The sequence below is a fragment of the Sparus aurata genome, chromosome 14, assembly GCF_900880675.1.
Source record: "Sparus aurata chromosome 14, fSpaAur1.1, whole genome shotgun sequence".
Classification (NCBI taxonomy): Eukaryota; Metazoa; Chordata; class Actinopteri; order Spariformes; family Sparidae; genus Sparus; species Sparus aurata.
This window is the reverse complement of record NC_044200.1, coordinates 7,411,653-7,436,266: the sequence shown is the minus strand read 5'-3', so window position 1 is coordinate 7,436,266 and position 24,614 is coordinate 7,411,653. Positions and strand designations below refer to the sequence as shown.

Sequence of the window (24,614 nt, the reverse complement as noted above, 5' to 3'; positions counted from 1 at the left end):
CATAGCAGGTGTCAACTTGTTTTCGCATTGGCATCCCTGCTGCTGCATGCATGCTTACTGACTCCTGACCCTGTCACATCCCCATACTGGTGCATACTGCTCCTACCGTTCATGTGCACGTTGAATCTTGTGTAGTATCAAGTTCTGAGGATATGCATAACGGACGTTTCAAGCCAATGCAAGTTACATGAGCCAGCCCTCATGCGTACCCAAATGCGATGTTAAAAGCTAGTTTATCTTCGGCCTTAGGACCACTCCATGTTTGGGACCATGAATGCATGTGTGAGTGCTGCTGCTTTGAACCTTAAAACTTTGCCCTTTGTCTAGACACCTGCATCCATGTTTTTTTTAAGTCATAAGTCCTTAGAAACAGATGCATGGTCAGTTGCGGGTGTTATTTCCAGTGGATCATGAGAGCAAAACTATGCTAAAATCAAAGGAGAGAGAGTCCCCTTAAGCCCCCACACACAGCCCAGACTCAATCCAACAGCCAACTGTCTTTATCCGACCACTACGTTGCCTCTCGTCTGACCCGTTTGGCAGAAAAGTTGCATTGAAACATACTGCCTCGACGGCTGCCAATTACACAGTAGCGTGTACGTTCTGTGCTTGCGCGAGATGCAATAAGTCTCCTTAACATCGAGTGGAGCTCGTCTCGTGCCAGTAATCTAAAACCAAGTTGCTCCTCCCTCTGCTCATGCAGTTAAAGAGAAAAACAATATTTTCTGGTACCCCTGCCCACTTTGTCCAATCAGGACAGAGAACTCCATAAGGGGCAGTCCCATCTGCTCATGACCTAGCAGAGATCAGGATCCTCTTGTTTGCTGCTATTGCTGGCGATGACTGCTGCAAATTCATGTGATGATGTAAAGAGGAGGAAGGGGATTAATCACTACAAAAAGGGGGGAAGTTAGCTAAAACTACTACAACACTTACAGCAGCTTTAATGTATGCTCAGAAAGTCACTAGATTTATCAGTGTGGTGCTTATTTGGGAAAAAAAAAGAAAAAGTCTCTAAATGGGGGAAGAACGTCACCAAATCTAGCAATAAAGTTGCAAAGTTGGGAACACCGAGCTCCAACTTTTCAATATAGCATGGTATTAGCTAAAGCTTTAAATGTAAATTAGCCTAGCTGGCAAATAACTTGTTTTTGTTGTGCTGCTCAACTTTGAAAATTTGTTGAAGGGGAAACATTGAACTACAAGCAATTATAAAGGTTGTTAAATGAACTGAAGGCAGAAAGATGAGGTCATGTGGAAAACAACAGGTTTTTGCATTGAGGCTCTTTTTTGTCTTGTGGTGCTGGTCTAGGAAATAACTTTATGATGAATAATTTGATTAATGCTTCTTGCTCTCTCATAAAACAAAAAAAACATTGCAGCACACCTGCTTTTCCCAGATGTTACATTTCAGATACTTTCCTCTGCCTCAGTGGTGCAGCCACTATTTGTATACACTTTGATTCTCCTCTCCCAGATTTGAGCCTCTGAACTGGACGGCTCCAAACAGGCAATTTTCAGTGGTACCACTTTTCTTCCATCTCACTAGTGCAAAACCACAGTGTGGTCTTCTAGTAAATAAAGTCAAATGCATTTTGACTATTTACAGCATTTTTAAAAGGGCTACAAATCGTGAGTATCCATAAGAGATTAGAATTAAAAGCACAAGTGGCTTTATTTAACTTGGGACAATTATTGTGTTCTTCGAGTTAGAAAATGTCAAAGCTTTACTTCAAGATTTTTGCGCTGTAAACACATTTTCAAAGGTGCCCAGACTTTAAAAGGGTAACCAGCATTGTTGTTGTATGTTTCTTTACATAATCAGCTGTTGATCAGTGGAATATCCACGTGAGGAGGTGTGTTTTGCGTCACCCACAAGCTTTCGCATGTTCATATAAATCCGCACTTGAGGACCTCGAGATACAAACCAAACAGAGACCTCATCAAAACGTGGTGCCACTAGTGGTAAAAAAAACTCAACATGGTCTTTTTAACATTATGAAAGGGGATTTTTTTGCCCCAAGTTGAGACTGTGTACAAATCTGCCTTTATGGTTGCAGTTTTTCAGGCTTTAACTCCATAATGACACTTAACTGTTCATAAACTTCTAACGTCTAAATCCAACCACAACGATTTGATTGGTAGGGCTGTGACATCCACATACCCTGCCTTCCACTTTGGTTAGATTTTAATAAGCACCCACCTGTCCAATTATAAGTCAGGTCAGATCTTGCCTGTGCATATTGGCCAATGAGAAAGCATCCATAGCTTTACCAGATGTGCTGTTGAGATTGACAAGAGATGGAGGAGAAATACCAGATGTGCAGCTGACAGAGCACTGCCGCGTCGGTTTCAATGCATGTCAAAATCAGATCACAGAAACAGAGGAGTTTGTCTCAAAGAACACATACGCCAAGAATGCACATTTGGTTAAGATTAATAGAAGTTCATGATCATGGTTCATTTTGACCTTAGCTACAAAACTGCTACTGTGATTGTCCCTGTGCCAGTTAAGTAGGAGTCTCCAGACCTTGCTGTTGAAAACCCAGTTCTTAACATAATGAGGATCAAAAGTTTTGTAAGACTGGGCTGTATGTTTCTGATGGCTGAACCAATTCGATGGGTTAGGGTTAGGTTAGGGTTAGAATGAAAACATGTTAGATTTGTTTAGAATGTAAGCTAGTCAATTTCTTCAGTTATGGTGAGGATGGCTGAGCTTGATTCAAGATTCAAGATTCAAGATTTTTTATTGTCATATACACATGATTTGCACCAGGCAATGAAATTCTTAATTTGCAAGTTTCCCTTCACACAGAAATATCTTTCAAAAAACACAAAAATATAAAATATACTTAAAAGAAGATAGATAAATGACAAGCATGTTAGCATGTGCAATGTTCACATGCAGCAGAAGGCACTGAAAGACACTGAGATAAAGAATGGGCAATGGAAATGGGAGAAAATGTATGTTTGTTTGATTTATGGATCATTACAAATACACTGTTTTTAAAGCCATCTAGAATTCAATTGAAGAGTAAGGTGCCAGATTCCCATCTCTAATTTTGTAAAACCCTAATAAGAGCTCGGGACTCCGCTATGGCTGCTAGATGTGAGAGTCCCTGAAAGTCCTCTACACATGAATAAGTGTAAATGGGGATAGCAGTATAGCTCCTTTGAGCAAGGCATTGAACCTCTAAATGCTGTATTAGAGCTAAAAAGCTGTCAGCTGATGAAGTCTTACTGCACTCAAATAATTGAAATGTTCTGCACTAGTCAAGTGATTCCACACAACTGCACTGATTGATTGAAAAAGATCAGGCACAAAACAGAGGTTATACAAACATATTTCATTAATTTTTTTAATGCTTTCAACCCAATTGCTTACATGCAACTTTTATTAAGCAAAGCTGGTGTGGCTGAAGATCCATTCAGTAAATGAGGACCTTGTTACTGTGAGGCATAACCACATGCTTTGTAATTGTAACTCGTGTTTCATCTTCTTAATTTGTCCTTTCAAATATCTATTTGTGTTAAAGAGTGCGATTAGAGAATGAACACACAGAGGCTCTTCAAGAAAGTTGAAAAGGCCCCAAAACAGTGGATGCAGCATTTCCCCCAGTATTTTCTGAGACTGTGGCGCGGGTGTGTATGTATGTGTGTGTGTGTGTGTGTGTGTGTGTGTGTCAGTTTGGGTCATCATACTGTAATATTTATACTTATGTCATAGGCTACTTAGGGAATTTCTTTTTTTTTCTCTGGTTATAATGCTCTCACACAGCAATCATGAACTCTAATATTGTAAAGAAATGCTATTTTAATTATTTGTTTCAAGAGAGGAGTTATCTAAGTCAGAGTCCTGCACGGGTGAAAAATAATGTAGGCTACTGTGTCGGACACAGACGCCTGGAGAGGTGAGTCGGGTTTTACGATTGCCATTTTCAAGGCGTCACTTATCATCAGTCATTATTAGCGACACAAACGATAAGCATTTATATTTAATATGAGCTCATCCAGGTGTGCTTGCGCCCTCCCAGAACTCATTCCCTCTATGCTGTCTTACTTTCACTTTTAAAAATTGCGTCCGTCCAATTTTCCTTCGGGCGTCGGTATCAATTTATACCGGGTCGGCTCGGGTGCGGAATGTAAGTTGTGTCGGAAAACTGGTCGGATGCGGTGACCCGTGCAGGACTCCGCTCTAAGTGACCATTTTAATCCTCTAGCTAATTATCAAGTGAAATATCCAACATGCTAGTTAACGTCAAAGACTGCGGTGGAAGATGACGGTAAAATATTTCCTTTCTCTAAAACTGGATTTATTTATGCCTGAATTTTGGTGTGGCGGCTTTTATTTTGCCGTGGCTGTGTGCCACAGTCAATTGCATATAGGGGAAACCCTGGGATGTTGGCTGATATTTAGAGACAGCAGGACATTAAAGGGGCACTACGTAGTGTTGGAGAAAAAATTCACAATCAGAATTTTAATGTTTACACAATCAAAGAGATAATAATGCAACCCTTTTTCTTTTCTATGACTGAATAAACAAGCTAATGTGGCAGTCCGCCAAATATACACAAAGTATAAAAACTATGTTGTCCTTTAAGGTCAACAAGCAGAGAGTTTGTTTATTTAGTTTGTTTAGCCATGAGAATGAGTCAATAGAGATTTTTTTTTCGCTTCTGATTAAAAACATTTCCCAGAATCTGCATAGTGCACCTTTAAATCATTCAACTTCAACCTTACATTTTCCTTTGTCAGGAAGGTTACTGACTCCCACTGTGTCTGCAGAAACTTTACTGTATGTTATACATCCTGTTGCTCCCAGATCCTTGATATAGAGGGATTTTAATGCATGTGTCAAAAGCATTAACTAATTAGAAAAAAATGTTTAACTCATGTTTGTGTTTTATTTGTTTATTTTAAAATATATATATATATTTTAATATAGGCCTGCTAACTTCAGTCTTGGGGAACCTGTTTCATGTCGGCCAGCACTACGTGAAAACGCAAGGTTGCATTAGTCTCTCTCTCTCTCTCTCTCTCTCTCTCTCTCTCTCTCTCTCTCTCTCTCACACACACACACACACACACACCCACGCACACAAGCTCCTAATTCGGTGTCCTAATTCATGTCAGCAGGCTTGCTCCGCTGACAGACAGTGGCAGCATGCATGCAGGTCTTTGCAGCAACATGCGCCAAGAGCCATCTGTCCTGTAACAGAAAGAGCGGCGTAGATTATGTTGTCGAGAGAGAGAGGGAGAGCGAGCGAGAGAGAGAGAGAGAGAGAGAGTGTGTATGTGTGTGTGTGTGAGAGAGAGAGAGAGAGAGAGCGAGAGAGAGAGAGAGAGAGGGAGCTTTACGCACACCCTGATCCTCTCCACACAGAACCAGTGTGGCGCACAGACCGGCGGCAGCACTCAGAAAGTGGGAAGTTTTCGTTGGCAAAGGATTCTGTCTTAAAATTAATCACCTTCATGTCGACTCTGTTGGATACTAACCTGCCGATGCTATGGTTACCTTTATTACGGTAGGAGCCGCTTCATTTCATTTAACTTGGTGCTTCATGGAGCGTTTTTGTCGCTGAACAACTCTGGTTCTTTGGGAATCTGACAGGAGAGAAGTGACAGAGACCGGCCCAAAGTGTTCATCGGACTTTTAAAAGATGGCAAAGACTCACGAAGTTGTACTTCAGGTGAATAAATCGTGTGATGCAGCCTTGGAGCTGCTGGAGTCACAAGTAAAGCATGAGTAGCTTTTAAAAGTTTCCAATTTGGCACCACAGAGGCGTCTAAATTGATTTTGAGTGCTCCCGATTAAATATTTACTTTTTATATAACAGAGGACTTGCATGACACGTTCAGGGACTTGTTTCCTCCTCTAAGCCGGAGCTTTGGCAGGTAAAACTACAAAGTAGAATGCGAGCCGCAACGCGCCGTGCGCTGCCTGGAGGCAAAGCAGCGCCGACAGACTCACTTCTCCTACCCGTCTCTCTCTCTCTGTGCACAGGTACACAGAAGGGTTGGGTCTCTCTGCAGCTCGCTTACGCACACAAACACCAAAGACTCCTGCTGTTCTCACATGCACTCGAAAGTTTTGCTCTTTCCAAAGGTGTGTGCGGCGAGTTTGGAGGGCGCGGAGGTGGCTGAGTGCGCACGGGGAACGGTTCAGATGTGGTTCAGTTCGTACCTTTGGATTACCGACGCTCTAATTGCGCTCGCTGTTTAGTAGGAGTGAAAGCCGATATGTAACAGTTGATTCCCAGCAGGAAGGCGGACTGTGCCTTGAATGTTTCTTTTTCCCTCCCTGCGCGTTTCCTGCGCCCTGTGCATGCGTGCAGATTTGTTTGTGTATGCATGTAAACTATAGCCAGCGTGCGCACGAGGTGGAGAGAGCGAGCGGTGCGCGCAGAGGGGCTCCCCAACGTCTCCTGCGCTCCCAAATCCTCCTTTTTTGGCTAAATAATGTAGAACATATGAGTTTGCATGTGCCTGGAACATTTACACAAGATTGTGTTGCTTAGAAAACTGTAAAAAGTGAAAGATTTCTCCACCTTCTTCACTTAGTTGAGCTGCAGTTTTCTGTGCAGAGTTGGGGTTAATATGTGTTTTGCATTACTGTCGACATCGCATCCCTCCTTATTTTCCACCTCAGACACCAGAATTTGAATGACGGGAGCTGCTGATGTGATTACAGCCAAATAGCCCAGTAACCCAAAAATACTGTGTGCGTGCCTGTGCCTGTGTCCCCAGTCTGATCACATAACAAAACATGGAAGCAATTGTGCATAATGGCCTTAACAGTGCAATAGGGCTGACATGACATGTGGTCCGGGGCAGCTTTGCGTAATGGCGCTCATCAGTGGGCGTCCCGAGCCTCTGGTGGATGCTTTCCTGCTGCTGTGGGAGTCCACTCGCGTGCACGCGAAGCGGAGGCCAATGGAGCAGCTGTTGCAGGCGGCGGCGGATTTGACGCAGAGCCCCTCCTGATATGCAGGCACACAGCAGGATGAGGAAATTAGGACGCAAGGAAAGGAGGCAAGGGACAGGGGCCGGTTTAGGTCTTTAACTCCCTTTATGGGCGCTTGAGTCAAAAATGGCCTCCAAGGCAACTTTGAGACGAGCTCTCTCCTCCAGCTGCGGGCTGTTGTGTGCATGTTCTCCTGCAGCTGCAGCGACTCGGTTTAACAATGTGCATTTTGTGTTTTTACTGCGGGACAAAAGAGGAAAAATTAGGAGTGAGGGGTGTGAACAGATCAGGGGCTGGGCTCATGGGAAGAACATAAAGTAGATAAAGGGTAGAAAGGGGCCAAAATGGCTCCCAGGTGGCTGATAATGTTACCATGGAGAGTTCCTGTTGTCCCCTTTTGACTCTGCATTCCAACCTTTATGTGCTTTTGTGTATCTAACTCCCCCTCCTCTCTCCGCCTCACTCTCCCCTTCCTGTACCACTTTCGTTTGTTGCCCCAATTTCTGTTATTTATGTCGCTGCACTTGTCGAGCAACATCAGATGACAGAAACAAAGTTCGCCTCAAGGCCTGTGACGCAGTTTGAACTCTATAGTTGCTGGTTTCAATTTCCAAACAGTGAAACTGTGAGGACAAGACGACATTATTGAATAATAAGAATACAAAATGTGTATTAAACGACTTATTTTAAGACGTCTGATTCATATTCATTCACTCTGGCAATTTTACCGCTGCAGTGTTGGTGTTGTGCAATATCTGTGGCTGGAAGCGTGCAGGTGTAAAACATGTCCTCCTGTCATACGGGGATTAACTTTCCTTGTTAATTTGAGGTCTAAACAAACAGAGATGAAGCGATGTAAGGAAACTTTCCCTCTTATTGTTTAACTTGGTCCCCGGGGACTTCTCCCTGGATTACAGCGTCAGCCCGACACTTAAAGAGGAAGAGGCAGCCTGCCTGGATTGTTGGTGTTATCCCATCACAGATGTTTCATTCATTTGGGTTCATGACACCTCCAGAGGGGATCGGCAGAGGGAAGTTCCAGCGTCCTCCCCTGTTTTTCGGAAATCTGTTAACTCAATAGGTGATGTTTCACGTTTCCTCCCCGTGTTGTGTCATCACGTGTAACTCAGTGTGCACTTGCACTTGAAATCTTCAGCCAAAATGGTAAAACCATTATATCACTGATAACCAGACAGCATGACTGCTTAGTGAGGAATAGACTTCTGGGTTGGATTAAATGGTAAAATACATAATAATAAGAAAGAAAGAAAGAAAGAAAGAAAGAAAGAAAGAATCAGTTGTAACCTGATCCTGTTGGACCAATTTCACTCATTGACAAGGAGAGGGTAGGATTTATTTCAATTTTGAGGGATCATTCAGTCACTCTCCCTGCACAAAGCATTTAATTTTTCCTAAAAAACAGATGCTTGATATGAAGAAGGGGCACTGGGGACTGGCTTAGATTGAGGACAGTACATATTATCCCCAAATAAAGTTCTGTTTTACACAAATAAACCGACTCTAACAAACCCAAGCCCAGTGCCCCATCAAGGGTTAATATAACCCTACCAGAAGGTGGTCTACATGTTGCAGATTGACACAGGAAGCCAGTCAATTAAAGGAACTTGTACAATACAACAGGTGTTTTCCTCTGGCCTGTGGCACGCATTTTGGTTTTGGCCCTCTTTGCACCCCTGCTTTAGATTGTTAAGATGCATGCATTTTCTTCAGGTCTGTACTAAATCTGTACTCAGATGCCCGTATGAACTTCCTGGCCGTTAAGAGTTGGGGAACGAAATCCACAGTCTCCCTTCAGGGCAACAATGTGTTTCACAGTTTATTTGAACGAACCACGGCGATACTTCTTGGATCAGGTGGATATCTTCAAAAGTTTGTCTTTTTAGTACAGATTTCTATCCAGTGTTTCTCCTGGACAGCGTTTCTGCTGAGTTGCAATGAAGGGATCTTAACGTGAATACATTGTTCTATACTGAAATGACTTTGGAAGATAATCACCGACTTGTGAATCTGTGGAGTCTGTCCCCCCAGAACCGATCTCTTAACGGCCTGTACGGACACAACGAAGGATTACAGCAAGTAAAATGTGTTTCAGTGTATATATAGGCTACAGACTGTTGAATGTGAACCAGGCCTTTCGGACCAGACTGCCTGGGCCTGGGGATCACCTGATTTTTAGTGCTGATTCAGATCTCAATTAATTTCAGCCACTTTAATTTTCTAACCACACAGCAGTCATTCAGCACTCGGATCGATCTAACTTTGCATGTTGCCGTCATCCAGTCGCCTGCTTTACATCTGGAGGGTTTTTTCCAGGGAAATCTAATTCACATTGCTCACACACAAATGCACATTGTCCTCGAAGATGCGGCTTTGCATGTCCATTTGTACGAAAAGCGTTCAAAACGGAAACACTGCAAGAGGAAAAGCCTGTCGGTGACGGTAAATTAACCGTCAGATCCAATCTCAGCTGTCAGGGACTTCAGGGATCCCCGAGGCCCACCCATCTCCACCCGCCACTCCTCTGCAACTCTAAAAGCACTTAGCAGACATTTGCTGCAGGTTGCTTCTGCTCCTCAAGACACTGAAGGGGTTTGTAATTAAAGTCAAGTGAAGCTCAAGCACGTCTCGATTAGATTTGTGTCGCATGTGGTGTTTGCTACAAGTGGGGTCAAGCACCTGAAGGGCTTGTAGGGCCTTTTTTTCAAGCAGGTCGGTGAATTTGAGTGGCGATTCAGGGTGCCGAAGTCCTTCAGATCTAAACGTGCATCTGAACTACAAACCTTAACAGTAAAGAGATTCTGCGAAGGGATGTGAGTAAACTGCAGGTCCGAGAAGCGTCATTCCAGAGAGATGAGCGAGGCGAAGGCTGTTGGTGAGTTTAGCTTGTGTTTAGGACAAAGAGGGTTTTTTTTTTTCCACACTCGCCTTCCTCCCCTGTGTGGATCAAGCTGTTGCGCTCATTCTATATGCTCGCAGCTTCACGGCCCGGGCCTGCTCCGAGATGGTTTACACATTTAGCCGAGTGTTTACACGGCGCACATTCTTATGGCTAGTTAGAGCAAAACATACTGTAAGGATCTGGATCAGGCAGCTTTCTCTGCTCTGTGGAGCAGAAACAGGCCCGGTGCAGAGGAGAGGAGTCGTGTGCGGAAACATCAGGACGCTCATTTAGGGGATTCATTCCTTTAACCTGTAACCTAAACTGCCTACCTTCATGTAAACAGCCCTAAATCGTAGCTGAGACCTCAGCGCAGCTCCAACGAAAACTCAAGTTACATTGACTTTCCCACAATTCCCCGAGGCAGAGCAGATAGAGATCATGTGGTTTTCAAGGTGAAGCCCGGCCTTCCCAGCAGCTCAGTCATATGACGGTTCAGCCCGCCTCTTTCTGTCCGTTTCGACCCGGTAATCTGCCCCTCTTGTCTCAACGATTTGCTTTATCTCCCTCACACTCACTGTCTGGATCTTTATGTCCCTCTGTTGTTCCCCTCATCTTTATGTCCCCCTCTTCATCTTGGCCTCTCCACCGCCCCCCACCCAGCCTGCTCTTCCTCTCCACCCTCTCAGTTTCCTCTTTAAAAGGTAGACTCAGTGACCTCCTGATAGCGTCCTGATCCCGATACGGCTGATCACTGATAGGGTCGACTGGGATGGATTCCTGTACAAGCCTCACTTACTTATAAGCCTCTATGGATTTATGTGCTTCATGCAGATTATAACCTAGCAATTGATCCATGGATGTATGTAGGTGTTTTTTCATACCCACATTATCCTACACATCAAGCCTAGGTTTTAGGCTTAATGTGTACGCTGGATCATATTTAAAGTTCCCATATTTATTATTATTTTAAGGTTCATACTTTGATTGTGGGCGTCTTCTACAAAATGATTAGATGCTTTATTGTTCATAAAACACGTTATATTTTCTTTTCCTGGCGGTTGCTGCAGCTTCTTTATTCCCGGAAAGATCGGCCTGCTCAGATTGGTCGGTTCTAACAGGCCTGAGAGCTTCTGCATCAGCTCTGTCGGTGTTCCTGCAACCACTGCTATGCTGGTGGCATTACTTGTGGGCGGGGATTGTATAGTTGTGACATCACAACCTTACGAAAGTTATGATGGCCTGTTTGAAGGCACGGCTTCTGAATACCATCTGTGTTTTGCACATTTTAATAGAGCACGTAGACCTGCTTAATAATCAGAAAAGACACGGGAATGTCACTTTCTATTATGTTGGACCTTTAAATTGATCAGAATACAGTGAATTAGACTTCGCTTCCTCTCTATCCACCTTCCCCTGTGCTGACAATTTCTAATTTATTCCTCTTTATGCAGAACCAGAACTTTGTGGTCAATACAGTTAATTTGTTCTAAGGCATCTCGCTGGGTTGGTTCTGATAGTCAGCCCTATGGGCTCGTTTCTATCTGTATGTAATAGTTTTTGCCATTTGTCTAACTTATTTAAATCCAGTTACCCATAAAATACATTAATAGAAGCTGGGGGGCTGTTAACATGTTAACTGTGCCAATGCCAGCGCTGGAAGAAGTATTCAAAAGTACAAGAAGCAATGCTTCAATTACAAGTTAATCTCCTGCAGGCAGTGAGACAGAGTGTTTCTTTGGTGGTAACAACGCATAGAAACATCACAAGAGGCCTCGACCAGGCACTGTGTTATTGTTAGGGGCAGAAGTCATATTCATTCTTATATGTTGAGCAATATTTACCAGTGCAGTGTATTTTACAAGGACACATGCTCTTCATCTGAAAATGTACAACGATTAAATTTGTGAGTGAGTTTTAGTAAAAATGATAACAAATAATAATGTTTAAGCTGTAAAATGCTCTTTAAATATGTAGGAGCCCTAATTCCGAATCATTTTTTCATAATCTTAGCAAGGGTCAATTGAGGGAATTTAGGAAAAAGTTTGGGCACCATCAGCGTTTAGATTGGCTCCCTATAAACCGGGCACGAATTCTCCCAGGAACATAAAGCCTGACTGTTGGCTTCCAGCTCTATCTGCTTTCACAGCTTAATGAATAATTAAAGTCATGTTTTGTGCCGCGCTGTTGGCTGTTGCTCCTCTAAGGAAAACAAAAAAAAAAGCGATCAGCTTGTCTTTGCCAGAGCGACGCCAACAATAATACCCCATGGAAACACGAGGGAGGCTGAAGTTGTCTGTTCCCACTTTAAGTACAGTACATGTGCCTGACATCACTGATCTGCACCTACAGCAGGGAAATCAGCTTCCTAGCTACATCTGACAAAGAAGTGACAAATGTGACATATTCATATAAACTTTGGTAGATGAGTCAAATTCCACTGAGTCATATTGAGTGATTATATCATATAATCTCTGGGGTGTGTTGCCATTGTTTCCAAATTATGACCATGAAAGTCAAGTTAAAGTTATATTTACTTAACACTTGTCAGTTTCAGCTGAGTTTTACACCATCTGAGCGGCTTTCTGTTGATCAAAGTAAATTATTAATGGAAATAAAAGGCAGTAGTATAAATTGGAAAGACATGGCTGCAGTGTTTACTGCTTATCTTATGTAATATCACACTAAAAGCTGGAAAAAGCCGCTTCTTGTTATGGGACTCTAGTGTCCTCTCGCTCAGTGTTTACACAGATGATTCATTCACAGGAATTTAAAGTACCTCTAACAGCCCCAAAGTTTCTCAGATGGTTTAGGTGGAACTCTTGTATGATCACAGCTCAAACACTTGGAGGCAGACATCGTCGTTTTTCTCCTTACGGCGTGAGATGCCTATAGGTGACATCTGCATGGACTGATGCGTCAGGTTGGTGGCCACCTTTGATATTTGAGCTGACAGATGTTCAGATGGCCTCAGGGTGAAACACACAGCACACACACACAAACCCAATCCCTACCTGTCCCCACATTTGTTAAACTCTATCCCAAACATGAGACTAATCCTGACTTTAATCTTTACTCTAAAGACAAAATCCCTAAACTCACCCTGAACTTGGCTGTTGAGGAAGTGAGCACCGGACTGAAATGTCATGAAAACCATATAACTTCAACATGTTACCTTTTCATTAGCTCAGAAATTCAAATCACCATGGAGACACGTGGCTCTCACTGAACAGTACATTTTTTCCTGCCGCTATGTTTACCTGCAAGGTGAAAGTCTTGCATGAAATTCGCTTGAGATAGGTAATCGCAGTCAAATGGCTTTATTGGCTTGACTATGATCAGATACAGTACTGCCAAAGCACTTTACTAATGTCCGTAGTCATAATGTGTAATCCGTCACAGATAATGCACTTGATAGCCCGGATTGATTTTGAATCAAGTGTGCTGGAGGGGTGCGTTCATGCAGTGGTTGGAGGCTCTGACATCTGAGACTTCAAAGTTGTGTGCCTGTGTGGGAGTGATGGATGAGCGGCAGACAGACGTTGCTGCTGGGTATTATTTTCTTTAAATGTGGTTTTCCGAGTGCTGTATGTGCTCCAGGTGCCATCAGCCCAGTGGTTCCAGGATTTGTGTCCATTGTCTAGTTGGGTTTATGCTTAATGTAAGGGGTAAACAGGAGTCCTGCTGTAGATGCCAATGGAATAGATTTTGATTTTGAATTAAGTGTGAGATTGCACACATTGTTTATATCGCTGGAACTGTTAGCATTAGCATTCTCCTAAGCAACTGAAGTAAATGGGGACTTGTTTTAAAGCATAAACAAATGCTCCATACAAAGCACTGAGATCCCAAACTGATTTGAAAAGACAATTTTCAAAATGCACCCACTTCACATGGTGCCTCGCACTAAAGCTTTTAGCTTAGCAGCTACAGTGAAATTTTGAGCTTATAAAGGGTGTAAATAACATCTATTCAGAACAGTTTGGGATCTTAGGGCTTCCATAGAATTGGTATACGGACATCTACTCTCCATCTACTTCAGTTGTTTAGGAGGAATTCTGCGAGCCTTTTTTGTAGATAATGACTATATTTTCATTTTTACAGTGAACGTATCTGTTAGACTTTGTGATACAGAGCTATAGTGGGCATCACACAAACCTAGAGTACTGAAGTTAGATCCAGCTGACTTCTGTTTGGCCAGATTTCATTACAGAGTAATGGACAATGGCCTTGGCAAATGTGATACTCATGAGAATTTGTGGTTTTAGCAATGGTCCATATACTTGCCAAGATGGAGTTTTGCACAATTACAGCACTGGTTTTCCTGCATGGTGATTGATGATGTTCCTGCCTAATCTCTAGCCTTCTTCAAAACATCTGCCAAACTAACCATAAAACAACTCAAGTCAACTCGAAGGGCTATTTTTACACATATCTGGACTTTTACTGTGTGTGACTGTTTATTGTGCTTATTTTATGATTTTAATCTTGCCTGCCCTATCCTGTCATCTTCATTGTAGTAGTGTTGTGTAGCTTTGCAGAAGAAATTCAGACTTTTGACAATATTAATGAGGTAAAAATACAAAATCAGAGATATTTCTTTTTTCCATAAGTGAATAAACAATCTGTTTAACAAGAGGAAAATAAGATCCCCAGAACACTGTTTGAAGCTGGAAAGGTGGCAGGGTCCGCCACATATAAACACATTAAACAGTATAAATTGTGTTGTCCTTTAATGTCAGTGTGTTTATTCAGTCGTGAAAACAAAGACAGATTGATTATTTAGTTTATTTATTCATAAAAAAATCAGTAATGAAGGTCTTTCTTTAAGAATTTCTCCCCCAAAACTACATATCGCACCTTTAAGGACCAAGTGTATTGATCCGATGCACAATATAAATCTAATGACTACTTTGTTACAGTTGATTCACGTTAAAACATGGATAGACTTGAGACCGAATGCAGGACGGACGGAAGATTAAAACACAAATGGAGACTAACTTTGGAAATATTTGGGCTTCATCACTACTGAACAGCACGGCCTGTCGCCACAGTGTGTGTGGAAGGACAGTCCAGGTTGGTTTGTTTACATCTAATTAGCATTGCAAAGCACAATTGGGAAAGTAGAGGTTAGATGTTGGAAGAAGGAAGACTTTTTTTTGTTTGTTTTACTGGAAGTCCAACCGAACAGAGCTGTTAACATCATGCAGAAGCAAATGAAGGCTTCCTGACAAATAGCTGCAGTCATTCAAATGATGGAATACAGTAAACAATAGTGATTTGACGTGTGTGGTGAGCTCTGCACAGATAACGTGACGCTGAGTTGTATAGCTCTTTCCTGTGAATGTCAGTACTTTCCCATCCCTGACATCCATCAAGATTTATTGCAGTGCAATCCTATTTCGTTTCTGAGTACAGGCCCAGACAACCTTCAATAGGCGATAATTGAGGGAAACTAGTTGCACTTAAGATGCTATTCCAAACAAAATACTGGTTGGCAGCTGCTGTTGCACCTCAAGATTATTGCCCACTTACTACTGCTGGCAAGGAGCTTCGTCTTACGTGCACAGATAACCTCTGTAATAGGCACACAGACCTGAACATGTAAAACTTGGTTGCACGCAAATATGTTCTTCAAATGTATGAGAGTGTAGAGATTATCTAATATTTTTACACATTTCTAAATATACAATTAAAAGATAATAATCATTGTTATTAATATTGCACCTTTAAAAACAAAGTTTACAAAATGCTTTGACAAACAAGCAAAAGAAGGAAACACGAAATACTAAATAGTCAAGCAAACACAAGGAAGCCGAGTCTAAGGTGACAAATTTAAAAACACATAAAGTCCATATGATTAACTACAAGTAAAAGACAGCATCACATCAAAGGAATTCAGAACAGATAAAAAGCTTATGGGCAGAAAATATGACATCAAAAGGGAGGAATCAAAAAGAGATAACTAGAGCAGTAAAAGATGGAAGGATGAAAATCAGTTAAAAAAGGGAGACTTCACATAAAAGCGAGTTTATAAAAGTGAGTTTTAAGAAGTGATTCAAAAAATGTTACTGATTCTGAGAGCCTTATCTCCTCAGCAAGTTTGTTCCAACGACCAGAAGGGCTCTACCCGAGGACCTAATGCTACAAATAGGCTCATACTGGGTCATCATTTCTGCTTTGTAACTTGGGGCAAAGTCCCGGACAAGTAATCAGCAAAATATAACTGGAAAATTGACCAAAACAAAGCCAATGTTTCAATGTGTGTTAATCACGTGGGTTACTGTGCTAATGCTTGTTCAAACTTTGTTCAATCACTAGCTGGAATCATGTAACTTTTGAACTTACTAGATAGTTCATCTTCCTACCTGATTTTTCTCCAAGCGTTTTTTGGTCTGTCTTTGTATAAATATGATTCAACATCTGGAAGCTGGCTTTGGCAACATAGTCTCCTGCGCCATTTGACTTTTTTTTTTGCAAATAACGCAAATTTTGCATCTTGATATCATTTGATTTCGCTATCTGCATTAGCATTGGCAATTTCAGGTATATCCGCAACTTTGCATGGAGAAAAATTCTCCTTGCTTTCTGTCCAAATGCTTTAATATTCGACAGCCATGTTTGGGCCTAGTTGAGTCCGTACATAAGCTAAAAGCTGACATCCTCATGCTAACATGCTCACAGTGATAATGCTAGCATGTTCATTTGCACTAAACACCAACATGATAAACAATCTTCAACAGGCATAGAGTTTATCATTTTAGTTTAGCATGTTTGCATAGTAACATTTGCTAATTAGCACTTAACAACAAAGTACAGCTGGGGCTGTAAACTTACAGCAATCCATCCCATAATATTTAAGATTCATAAAAAGCCCAGACTTTCAAAGTCACAGTGATGCTCGAGGAGGAGTCGAGGGACCACTGAACTAGGGTCTGTAACAAATTTCCTTCCCTCCCTTTCAGTTGGCGTCAAGATATTTCACCTAACCACAGATGTCAGCCTCATGGTGGTGTGACATGAAACTGTCAGAAGATCAGCAATTGAGGATTTCTGTACAAAATGTATTGGAATCCATTCAGTAACCCTCAAGATATTTTAGTCTAGACCAAAGTCCAGATATACACTGCCATCTCTAGAACCAGTAGCATCACTAAAAAGCATAGTTTGTCCATACAGACTTTGACAATCTTCACCACACCATTCATGTGACTCCGAGCTTCATATGAACAGAAATAAAACTGCACTGTGTATTCCACTTGGGACATCTTTGCTATGTGTGGTTAAGTGACACAGCATGACACTAGTCAGACATAGTTAAAGCTGAACTAAGTGAATTTAAATTAAGCTGAGAGCAGATTTATTGTAGTTCTGGCAGCTTGGATGAGAAGTGTTGGCGCAGAAGAGAGGACAGTGTAATATCTTGATTGGTTTTTGGACAGACTTCTCACGGAATCTTCCGAACACACAGAAAATGAATGTGACTTTATTCGTTATAATTACTTCTGTTATTTTAAATTTACCTTGCAATTAATCATCCTGGTATGACTGGAGCCGTGATGAGTCCTGGCATCACCAGATTATCAGTCTGTGTATTTTTTTTGTTACTGAGACAGGATAAGTACTGGTTTGGACAGAGGAGACAACAATGTGTTACTTCCAATAGGACTGAGTTCCATCTGACAGACAGACATCTGTTTTATGCAGTGATCACTGAGTGAAAAGTCCAAACACTGAACTGGACAAATTGCTAATTTGACAATGCGGGCTAGACAGGAGCTGCTTGAAAGCTCTTGAAAGTTTAGCCATTTATTTTCACCAAACCATTTACCACGAGAGAGTTTGGTTTTTCGCACTTTAAACATCTGTTTTGACATTCAGTGTCAGGTAGTGTATTTACCGTAGTGCATGTTTGGAAGGCAACCCCTCATTTCTTGCCTCTGCAGCCATTTGTGGTAGAATGAAAGTCTTATTGCCAGTCAGAAGTTAACGAATGCTGAGAAAGCAAGCCATGAAATTCTAGAAATTCTGCCAAATAGATGACAGATGACATTAATCACCCAGAATATGATTCTCTGGACAGTCAGAGAACAGAAAGATAAACACATTTGAGTCTTTTTTTCAAGAAATCAGATAACCATAACCAAAACAATGTCTACTCTATGAATGACAGCACAGTATTTAATTACATCAGCCTTCAAAGAGTAATGTGCATTCTCTGGTATGATAAGGTTCAGGTCAGGATCTGTCCCTTGGATTGGGAGATTGAATGTATGATAGCCAGGTTATGTGAGGACATAACTAAAATATAACTTGAACTTGCTTTAAATACCCCCCCCCCCCTTCTGTGTCGAGTAGATTTCTAGAAAGAAGCCAAAAACACCATCATGTAATTTGAGCAAATGGGAATAACATATATTAGAGACAGGAGGTGTTCCCTGTTGCACCCCTGTATCTGGGATGGAAAGTAAAGCAAAGCGGGTGCCACCATTAAAGTTTCCCTGAGCACTTTTCACTGAAATAGTTGGTTTTTTTTAGATTGAATCATTGTGAAATATTGGTGTAAACACATACATTTGCACAGACAAATAAATTGGTTTGGGGAGGCTTTTTTAGGCTTTCCAACGTGCGTGACAGTACCCAGGTGTTTTTAGAACTGGCAGCCACTGTGGAACAAACAAATACCATATGTATGTCTGACTTATGATGACCTACAATTAAAGCAATCATCCCCAAACCTTTACAATCACCTAAACCTAACCCAAACTCTATAATCTTAAAATGAACATGCACTGATAGTCAGTCAAATGTTCTCACTTTGGCAGGAAGTCCCTAATTGTTGAAAACTCTGGCTGATCTTCAAGCGAGTCATATGTCACAGATGACGATTATGGGATAATGGTAAATTAAAAAAAGGCAAAGTAACAGTAGCTGTGCTGAGAACAGCAACTAAATCAGTGAGATGTTTCTGTAATGTCCCTTTTACAACAAAATGTTTCTAAAGTTAGTTAACATTAGCCACCATAAGCCACTTGAAAAAGGAAGGTTGTGTAAGCAAAACTCAGTCAGCAGAATAAATGTTGGCCATGTATGTTTCTGCAAACCATGGATATGCTAATTGAGCAAACTAGCTATTGGCAGCTACACTTAGCCGCCGTTGGTGGTTACAACGTATTTGCGTAGAGAATGAGTGCACCACATAGCCAGTTCTTCCATAATGTACCTTTTTAAAATATCTGCTTCGGTCACCACAAACATGGCTGGGGATTTCCCTACTTCTTGTCAAAATATCCAGTTCTTGTCGCAACAAACAGGACTGGAAGTTGTCTGAAGTCGGTCTTAAAAATATCCAGCAAATACAGGCCTTGCAGCCTTTCTTTACTCCATCCCCTCCATCTTCTGGTATGACAGTCAGTCCATTAACATGTAACGTGCTATGACGTGTTGTAGAATTGTCAGTCTGGTACACATGACATGTACAACTGGGAAAGTGTCAGTGGTTTGCAAAAACTTAGACTGCTAGCATTTTATGGGCTCCACGGCAAGCTTTATTGAACTGAGCAAACATGTGCCACGTTTCAGTTAATTCAGCATTTTACAGAGGAAGAATTTTATTTATCTTTCCACGTCAAAGCATAGAAACACTATAAACACACAAATGCACGCACACAGCTCTTTCAATTTCTGTGAGAGTCTTTCCGACAAACAGGAAAAAACGAAGACGTGGGCTATAAAAAATTATCGGTGCAGGCATCAGTCTGGCTACAATGTTGGCCACCTTCACTGTAACACTGGGATCCACAGGCAACAACAACTGATTTTAGGAGACTCAGTCAGATGACAAATACTGCCGGGGAGAAGGAGGCAGCAGAGCGGAGCCTATTGTGAAGAAAATTCATCGTGACCTATGTTCCGGAAACTCAGTAATTGTTGTTGTTGACACACTTTTTGAAATGTAGTTCAGTTCATTCTTCAGGCGAAGATTGATCATGTGTTTTGCATGTGACACGGGACATTAAGACTCAATTGATCCGTATCTAATCGACCGTGGTTTTGGAGCTAATTGCCGGTACTTACAAGAAGGGGATGTGCGGATTTCATTTTAGGTCTCCGATTTCTCCCACGTGACGTCGGGGACATCATCCGCCGTCAAAAACACAGAGGTCAAAAGTTTAAAGGAGAAAACAATTACTTTAGAAAAAAAATGTGCCCCATTCGCCCTGTACACAGTTACTCTGGAATATTACCTGTGGCATGTTAATACTATGAAACGCATTCATCCTAGAATATGAAACGTAAGAAACAATATGATATGGGACCCTCTTAACATTCACATAGTAAAACAGAACACAAGTTAAAATTTGCAATTAAACAAGTCCAGCAGGGAGGAACTCTGTAGTCCAAGCGCCTAATGCAAAATGGAGCTAATGGTGTACCGACTCTAGCAAATGAGGAGGACAAGTCCAGCCCTGAATAGAGCTTAAACCGGTGGTTAAAAAAAGCTGAGACACCCTCCTGCAGTGCACACTGACAGGATCTGCCTTACACCTCAAGAGTCCACCAGCGAGTCTGTCACTGCCTATTTTAGAGCTGGACAAAATATGTTTGTTAGTGTTAAGCAACATCATATATAAGTTGTTGTGTTTTTTGCCCGAGAATAACAGCTTTAAAATCATGTGGATGGTTCAATGTCTTGTTTTGTCAACAGGTTTGGGAAAGTATCACCTGAAATTCTGGGTGTGACAGGGATGCATTGTTTAGATTTTGACAGGTAGTCTAGACGCACACTTGTGGGAGAATATGCAGTTTTTGATTATCCAGTCCCTAACATAGTGAGCTAGTTAACATGAGTTCCGACTCATCAACCAAGACACAACATACATTTCCTCAGTGTTTCTTTAGCTCTTCAACTTTTCGCCTCAGTCATAGGAAAGAAGTCATTGACACGTGCTTTGCACCATAAAGTCAATGTCACTTTACAATCTTCTGGGCATACGTAACTGGATCACAGTTAATGAAAATGTGGTGCAAAAAAAGTGAATACATTTCTACAAATTGTCACATAGAGCTCCTTTAGGTCTGCCACTGTTCTCTGCAATATGCTGGGATTTTAAAACCTCACAGTTATAGTGGAGTTTTTTGGGCCTTTAACTGCCCACTTTGCCTGGTTGGTAATCCAGCCGTTGCCCCTGGACCATTAATCCAGGAAATACTACCATCATAGACACACAGACACACACACACACACACACACACACACACACACACTGACGCAAGGTCAAAGCCAGTGTTGAGCCCTACAGTCTATTCCTGTGTCTGTGATTCTATTAGGCTTGACACCGGATTAGCTTCCCTGATCTCTGTGGCTGATTTGGGTTGGTTATTATAACCTATTACTGCAGTGTCTCTCTCTCACTCTCGCACAAAGCCAGCACCAACGCTCCGTCTGCCACATCTCTGACGGAGTGATCGGATCGCATACTTGCAGATCCCTCTGCTGAGGCTCCGCATTGGGCCTGTTGAGAGGTTAAAGAGTCGGACAATACTGTAAATGTAACTCTAGAATGCTTTCTCCAGACAAGTGTGTCAATGTGCTTGGAGAAAACAAATGATGCGATAAATTGATTTAAAAAATGGAGGAGGAGCACAAACCTCTGCTCGGTGTGTGTGTATGCGTGCGTGTGTGTGTGTAACCACAGTCAGAGTGGACCTTGTCAGATGTATGGCATAATGAAAAACCACATCAAAGTAATAACGTGTCCCCTTTGAGAGAGCCGCAGAAATCTAACACTGCTGCCAGCACTGTTGTGTCTGCCTGGCCCTATTGTGTGAGAAGGAGACGGATGGAGGCTTTTCTTCCTCCGTTCCTCCCTCTCTCTTTCACACGCGGGCCAAACAAGCGTGTGCCGACGCCGCTGCACCCGTTTATTCAATCAGTTGGGCAGGGACAAGCATGTGCCGCCGAGGGTCAAGAGTCTGCAAATTCAGTTCGCCGCACAAACATTGAGCAGCTGGTTTCACTCAGTGGGTCGTCTCTGTTTAAAGTGTGAAGCCTGAGATAAACAGAAACACACTCCAGTGACACAGTATGATGTTACCTGCTCGCTGTGGCCCCTCAGTGGTAAATAGTAACCTACTTCTCGCACTACTGTGCTGTCCCACGCATTTAGCTGCTTTAGAGGCAGCCCACGAGATGACATGAAGGAACTGCATTATGGGAAATGTAGTACTTAAAGATAAAATGTAGCATGTCTGCATTGAAATACCTTTGTTGTATATTTTGTTGAGCTGTAATGTTCTTAATGATCCCAGATGTTTTCAACAGTGTCCGAACCCAGGGAAAACTGTTTCATTCGAGCCAACGGTATGCATCATTTGGCGCCTATCAATCCAACTTTCGAGACAGTCATAGAGTAAGTAAGAAAGTTGGCCAACGTGATTGAATGTAACATAGAATAAACTTAAAGCAGAAAAAGACAATAACATCCCCCCACTGACAGCTCTTCCCTGTGGTTTTACTTTGCACACTCCTGTTGCAAAGACAGCGTTAGCAACGTGGCTACTGCTAGCGGCCTGGCCACTGTCCGAAGCAAAAAACAACTGTAAGACTCCCAATTTGACCTAGTCTCAGAGCTATGAAAAAACACACAAGAAAGATTGTCAGTCCATCTGGTAAGGGGAAACACATATCAGTGACAGAACAGACTTTGACACAGCACTGGAGCGTTATCCATAGAGTGAATGCCATTTGTCCACTCTTATCTTACCTGGGTTTCTATCACTCTCCCTCTTTGCCTCGTTTGCCTCATCCATCAGCGGGATTCTTCTTCTTTTGCAGTGGAGAGTTTCCACAGTTATTCCAGTCTTTACACTGTTACCTGGGTATGGAGCCCCAGGAAAACAATGCCTCTTGCTGTTTTGGTTGCGCAACAGCTGATGCGCTTCCTTTGTGCTTTAATTTCACCTTACTAGAAAGAGTCCACCCAGGTAGCAGACAGAACTGCATAGTGAATGCAACGTTTTTCTCAGGAACTAATCTTCACCAGGATGGTGTCATTTCCCAGCGATTACATTGTGCAGTCAGTATTTACTTCAGAATGATTCGTGACAGCACGAACAGTTGTCCATTGCCAGTTTAAATGTTATTTCAACATTTCTGCCAAGTCAAGCCAGATAGATTCTTGCCTGCAATGTTGAAAGTCAGCAACTCCCATCATTCAGTGCTTCTTAGCGTCAGCATCAAGCTAGTCTTTTGATTTCACTGTTTTGATTGAAGGACCCCTTGGCACAGAAATTACGTACTGTGTTCAAGAGCTTGAGGAATACCTCCACCAAAGGTCAGGGTATCTCAGGCTCTGCTGCTTCAACCTGTCCACCACACGTCCCGCAACTTTATGGAAGTGCAGTGCTAAAGTTTATATGTAGCAATACATCTGTTAGCCCTGATATGCAAATTAGGTTTGCAACAATGTGGCTCAGTACATCTCCACTTTGCGCTAATTTATTGGGTGTGTTATAGTCATAGAGCCCAGTGGCTGCTTCAGAGCAAATTCCAAAGTCTTCACAACATCATTAAAGGTGCCTTGAGGGTTTTTTGGATAACATTCAGTGCTACTCACCAAAACACGGGTTTGTTTTCTTGAGGCCCTACAAACATGTTGAATCCATTTCCTTTCTAAGAAAAACTCACAACATATTTCGGCTTTATTTGAAATGACAAGGTCTTTGATTGGACTCATATCAGGGAGGTTGTGTTTCACGGGAAGTGTCTTAACCCTAAACCACCACACATTTATTGTTTACATGTTGATTTGCCTGCAGTCTTCTTCTTTCCTGCCTTTGCCAGCGCACTGCTGCATTTCTTGGTACATTGTAGGTCAGTGGAATAGTGTGAAATGACTGGTGGGAATGTGTTTTGCATTGCAGGTTGTCCTCACAAACAACCTACAGAACGGGTACCTGCTGGTAAAGAGGTCAAAAACTCCACAGGGTGCCTTTAAGTTACCTCGGTGGTGGACTTTAAATATGGTCTTGAAGTTTACTGATGTTAGGGTTCGAGTGTTAAAGTTCAACTTTCTCAGTTAGAAATCATTGCCATTTGGAGGCGCAGACTGCTTTAATTTGCATCGTATTTCCTCCAAAATTGTGCAGTGATGTAAACTGGATTTTACTAATCATTCTGAAGAGTTGACATTGTATAATACTACTGTTTTACCTTCATTCATGGATGGAAGCATGATTTAGAAGGGGGTCGATCCTGCAGGAAGAATCAAATGTATTTGATACTTGTGTCTGTAGTGTTTATGGGAACAACTTGTACGTGGCTGTCATGCTCCATTGTTGGTTTTAGCTGATGGATAGACTCACTGACAGACAGGAAGCAGCTATGAAGTCCATTGTCCGAGCAGGACCTGTGGTTGGCTCCATGGATAATCTGAAGCTCCGAAAAACAGAAAGTCGCAACAATGACTGATGGTTATTCCCTTGCCTCACACCATACAATAGTTCATGTCTTTACCAAGTCACACAAGACGGGAAAGGACAGGGGTCATTTTTGAAAACACTGTCAACTTTTCAACATTTGCGGTAGAAAAACACTCTGTTTGACTGACACTGGTTGCTTTTTCAGTATAAATGACTTTCAATGTGAGAAATGAGATATGATGACTGGGAATAGCGATCAGACTGTCATGTATTTAGATGATCAGTATAAATACTGTCTCTTTCTTTTCTCACTGGTTTATATCAGA

At 42.0% G+C, this 24,614-nt stretch overlaps 1 protein-coding gene across 2 annotated transcripts in view; it reads left to right on the top strand.

Annotated features, from left to right (window-relative positions):
- The first annotated feature begins 5,291 nt into the window (after positions 1-5,291).
- Positions 5,292-24,614, top strand: part of ntf3 (neurotrophin 3) — a 42,176-nt gene continuing 22,853 nt past the window's right edge. For both annotated transcript variants that reach the window (XM_030439465.1, XM_030439464.1), the window contains exon 1: positions 5,292-5,526. In XM_030439465.1, coding sequence (XP_030295325.1) covers positions 5,509-5,526 — 18 coding nt within the window. In that variant the 5' untranslated portion in view covers positions 5,292-5,508. The remainder of the gene's footprint in view (positions 5,527-24,614) is intronic.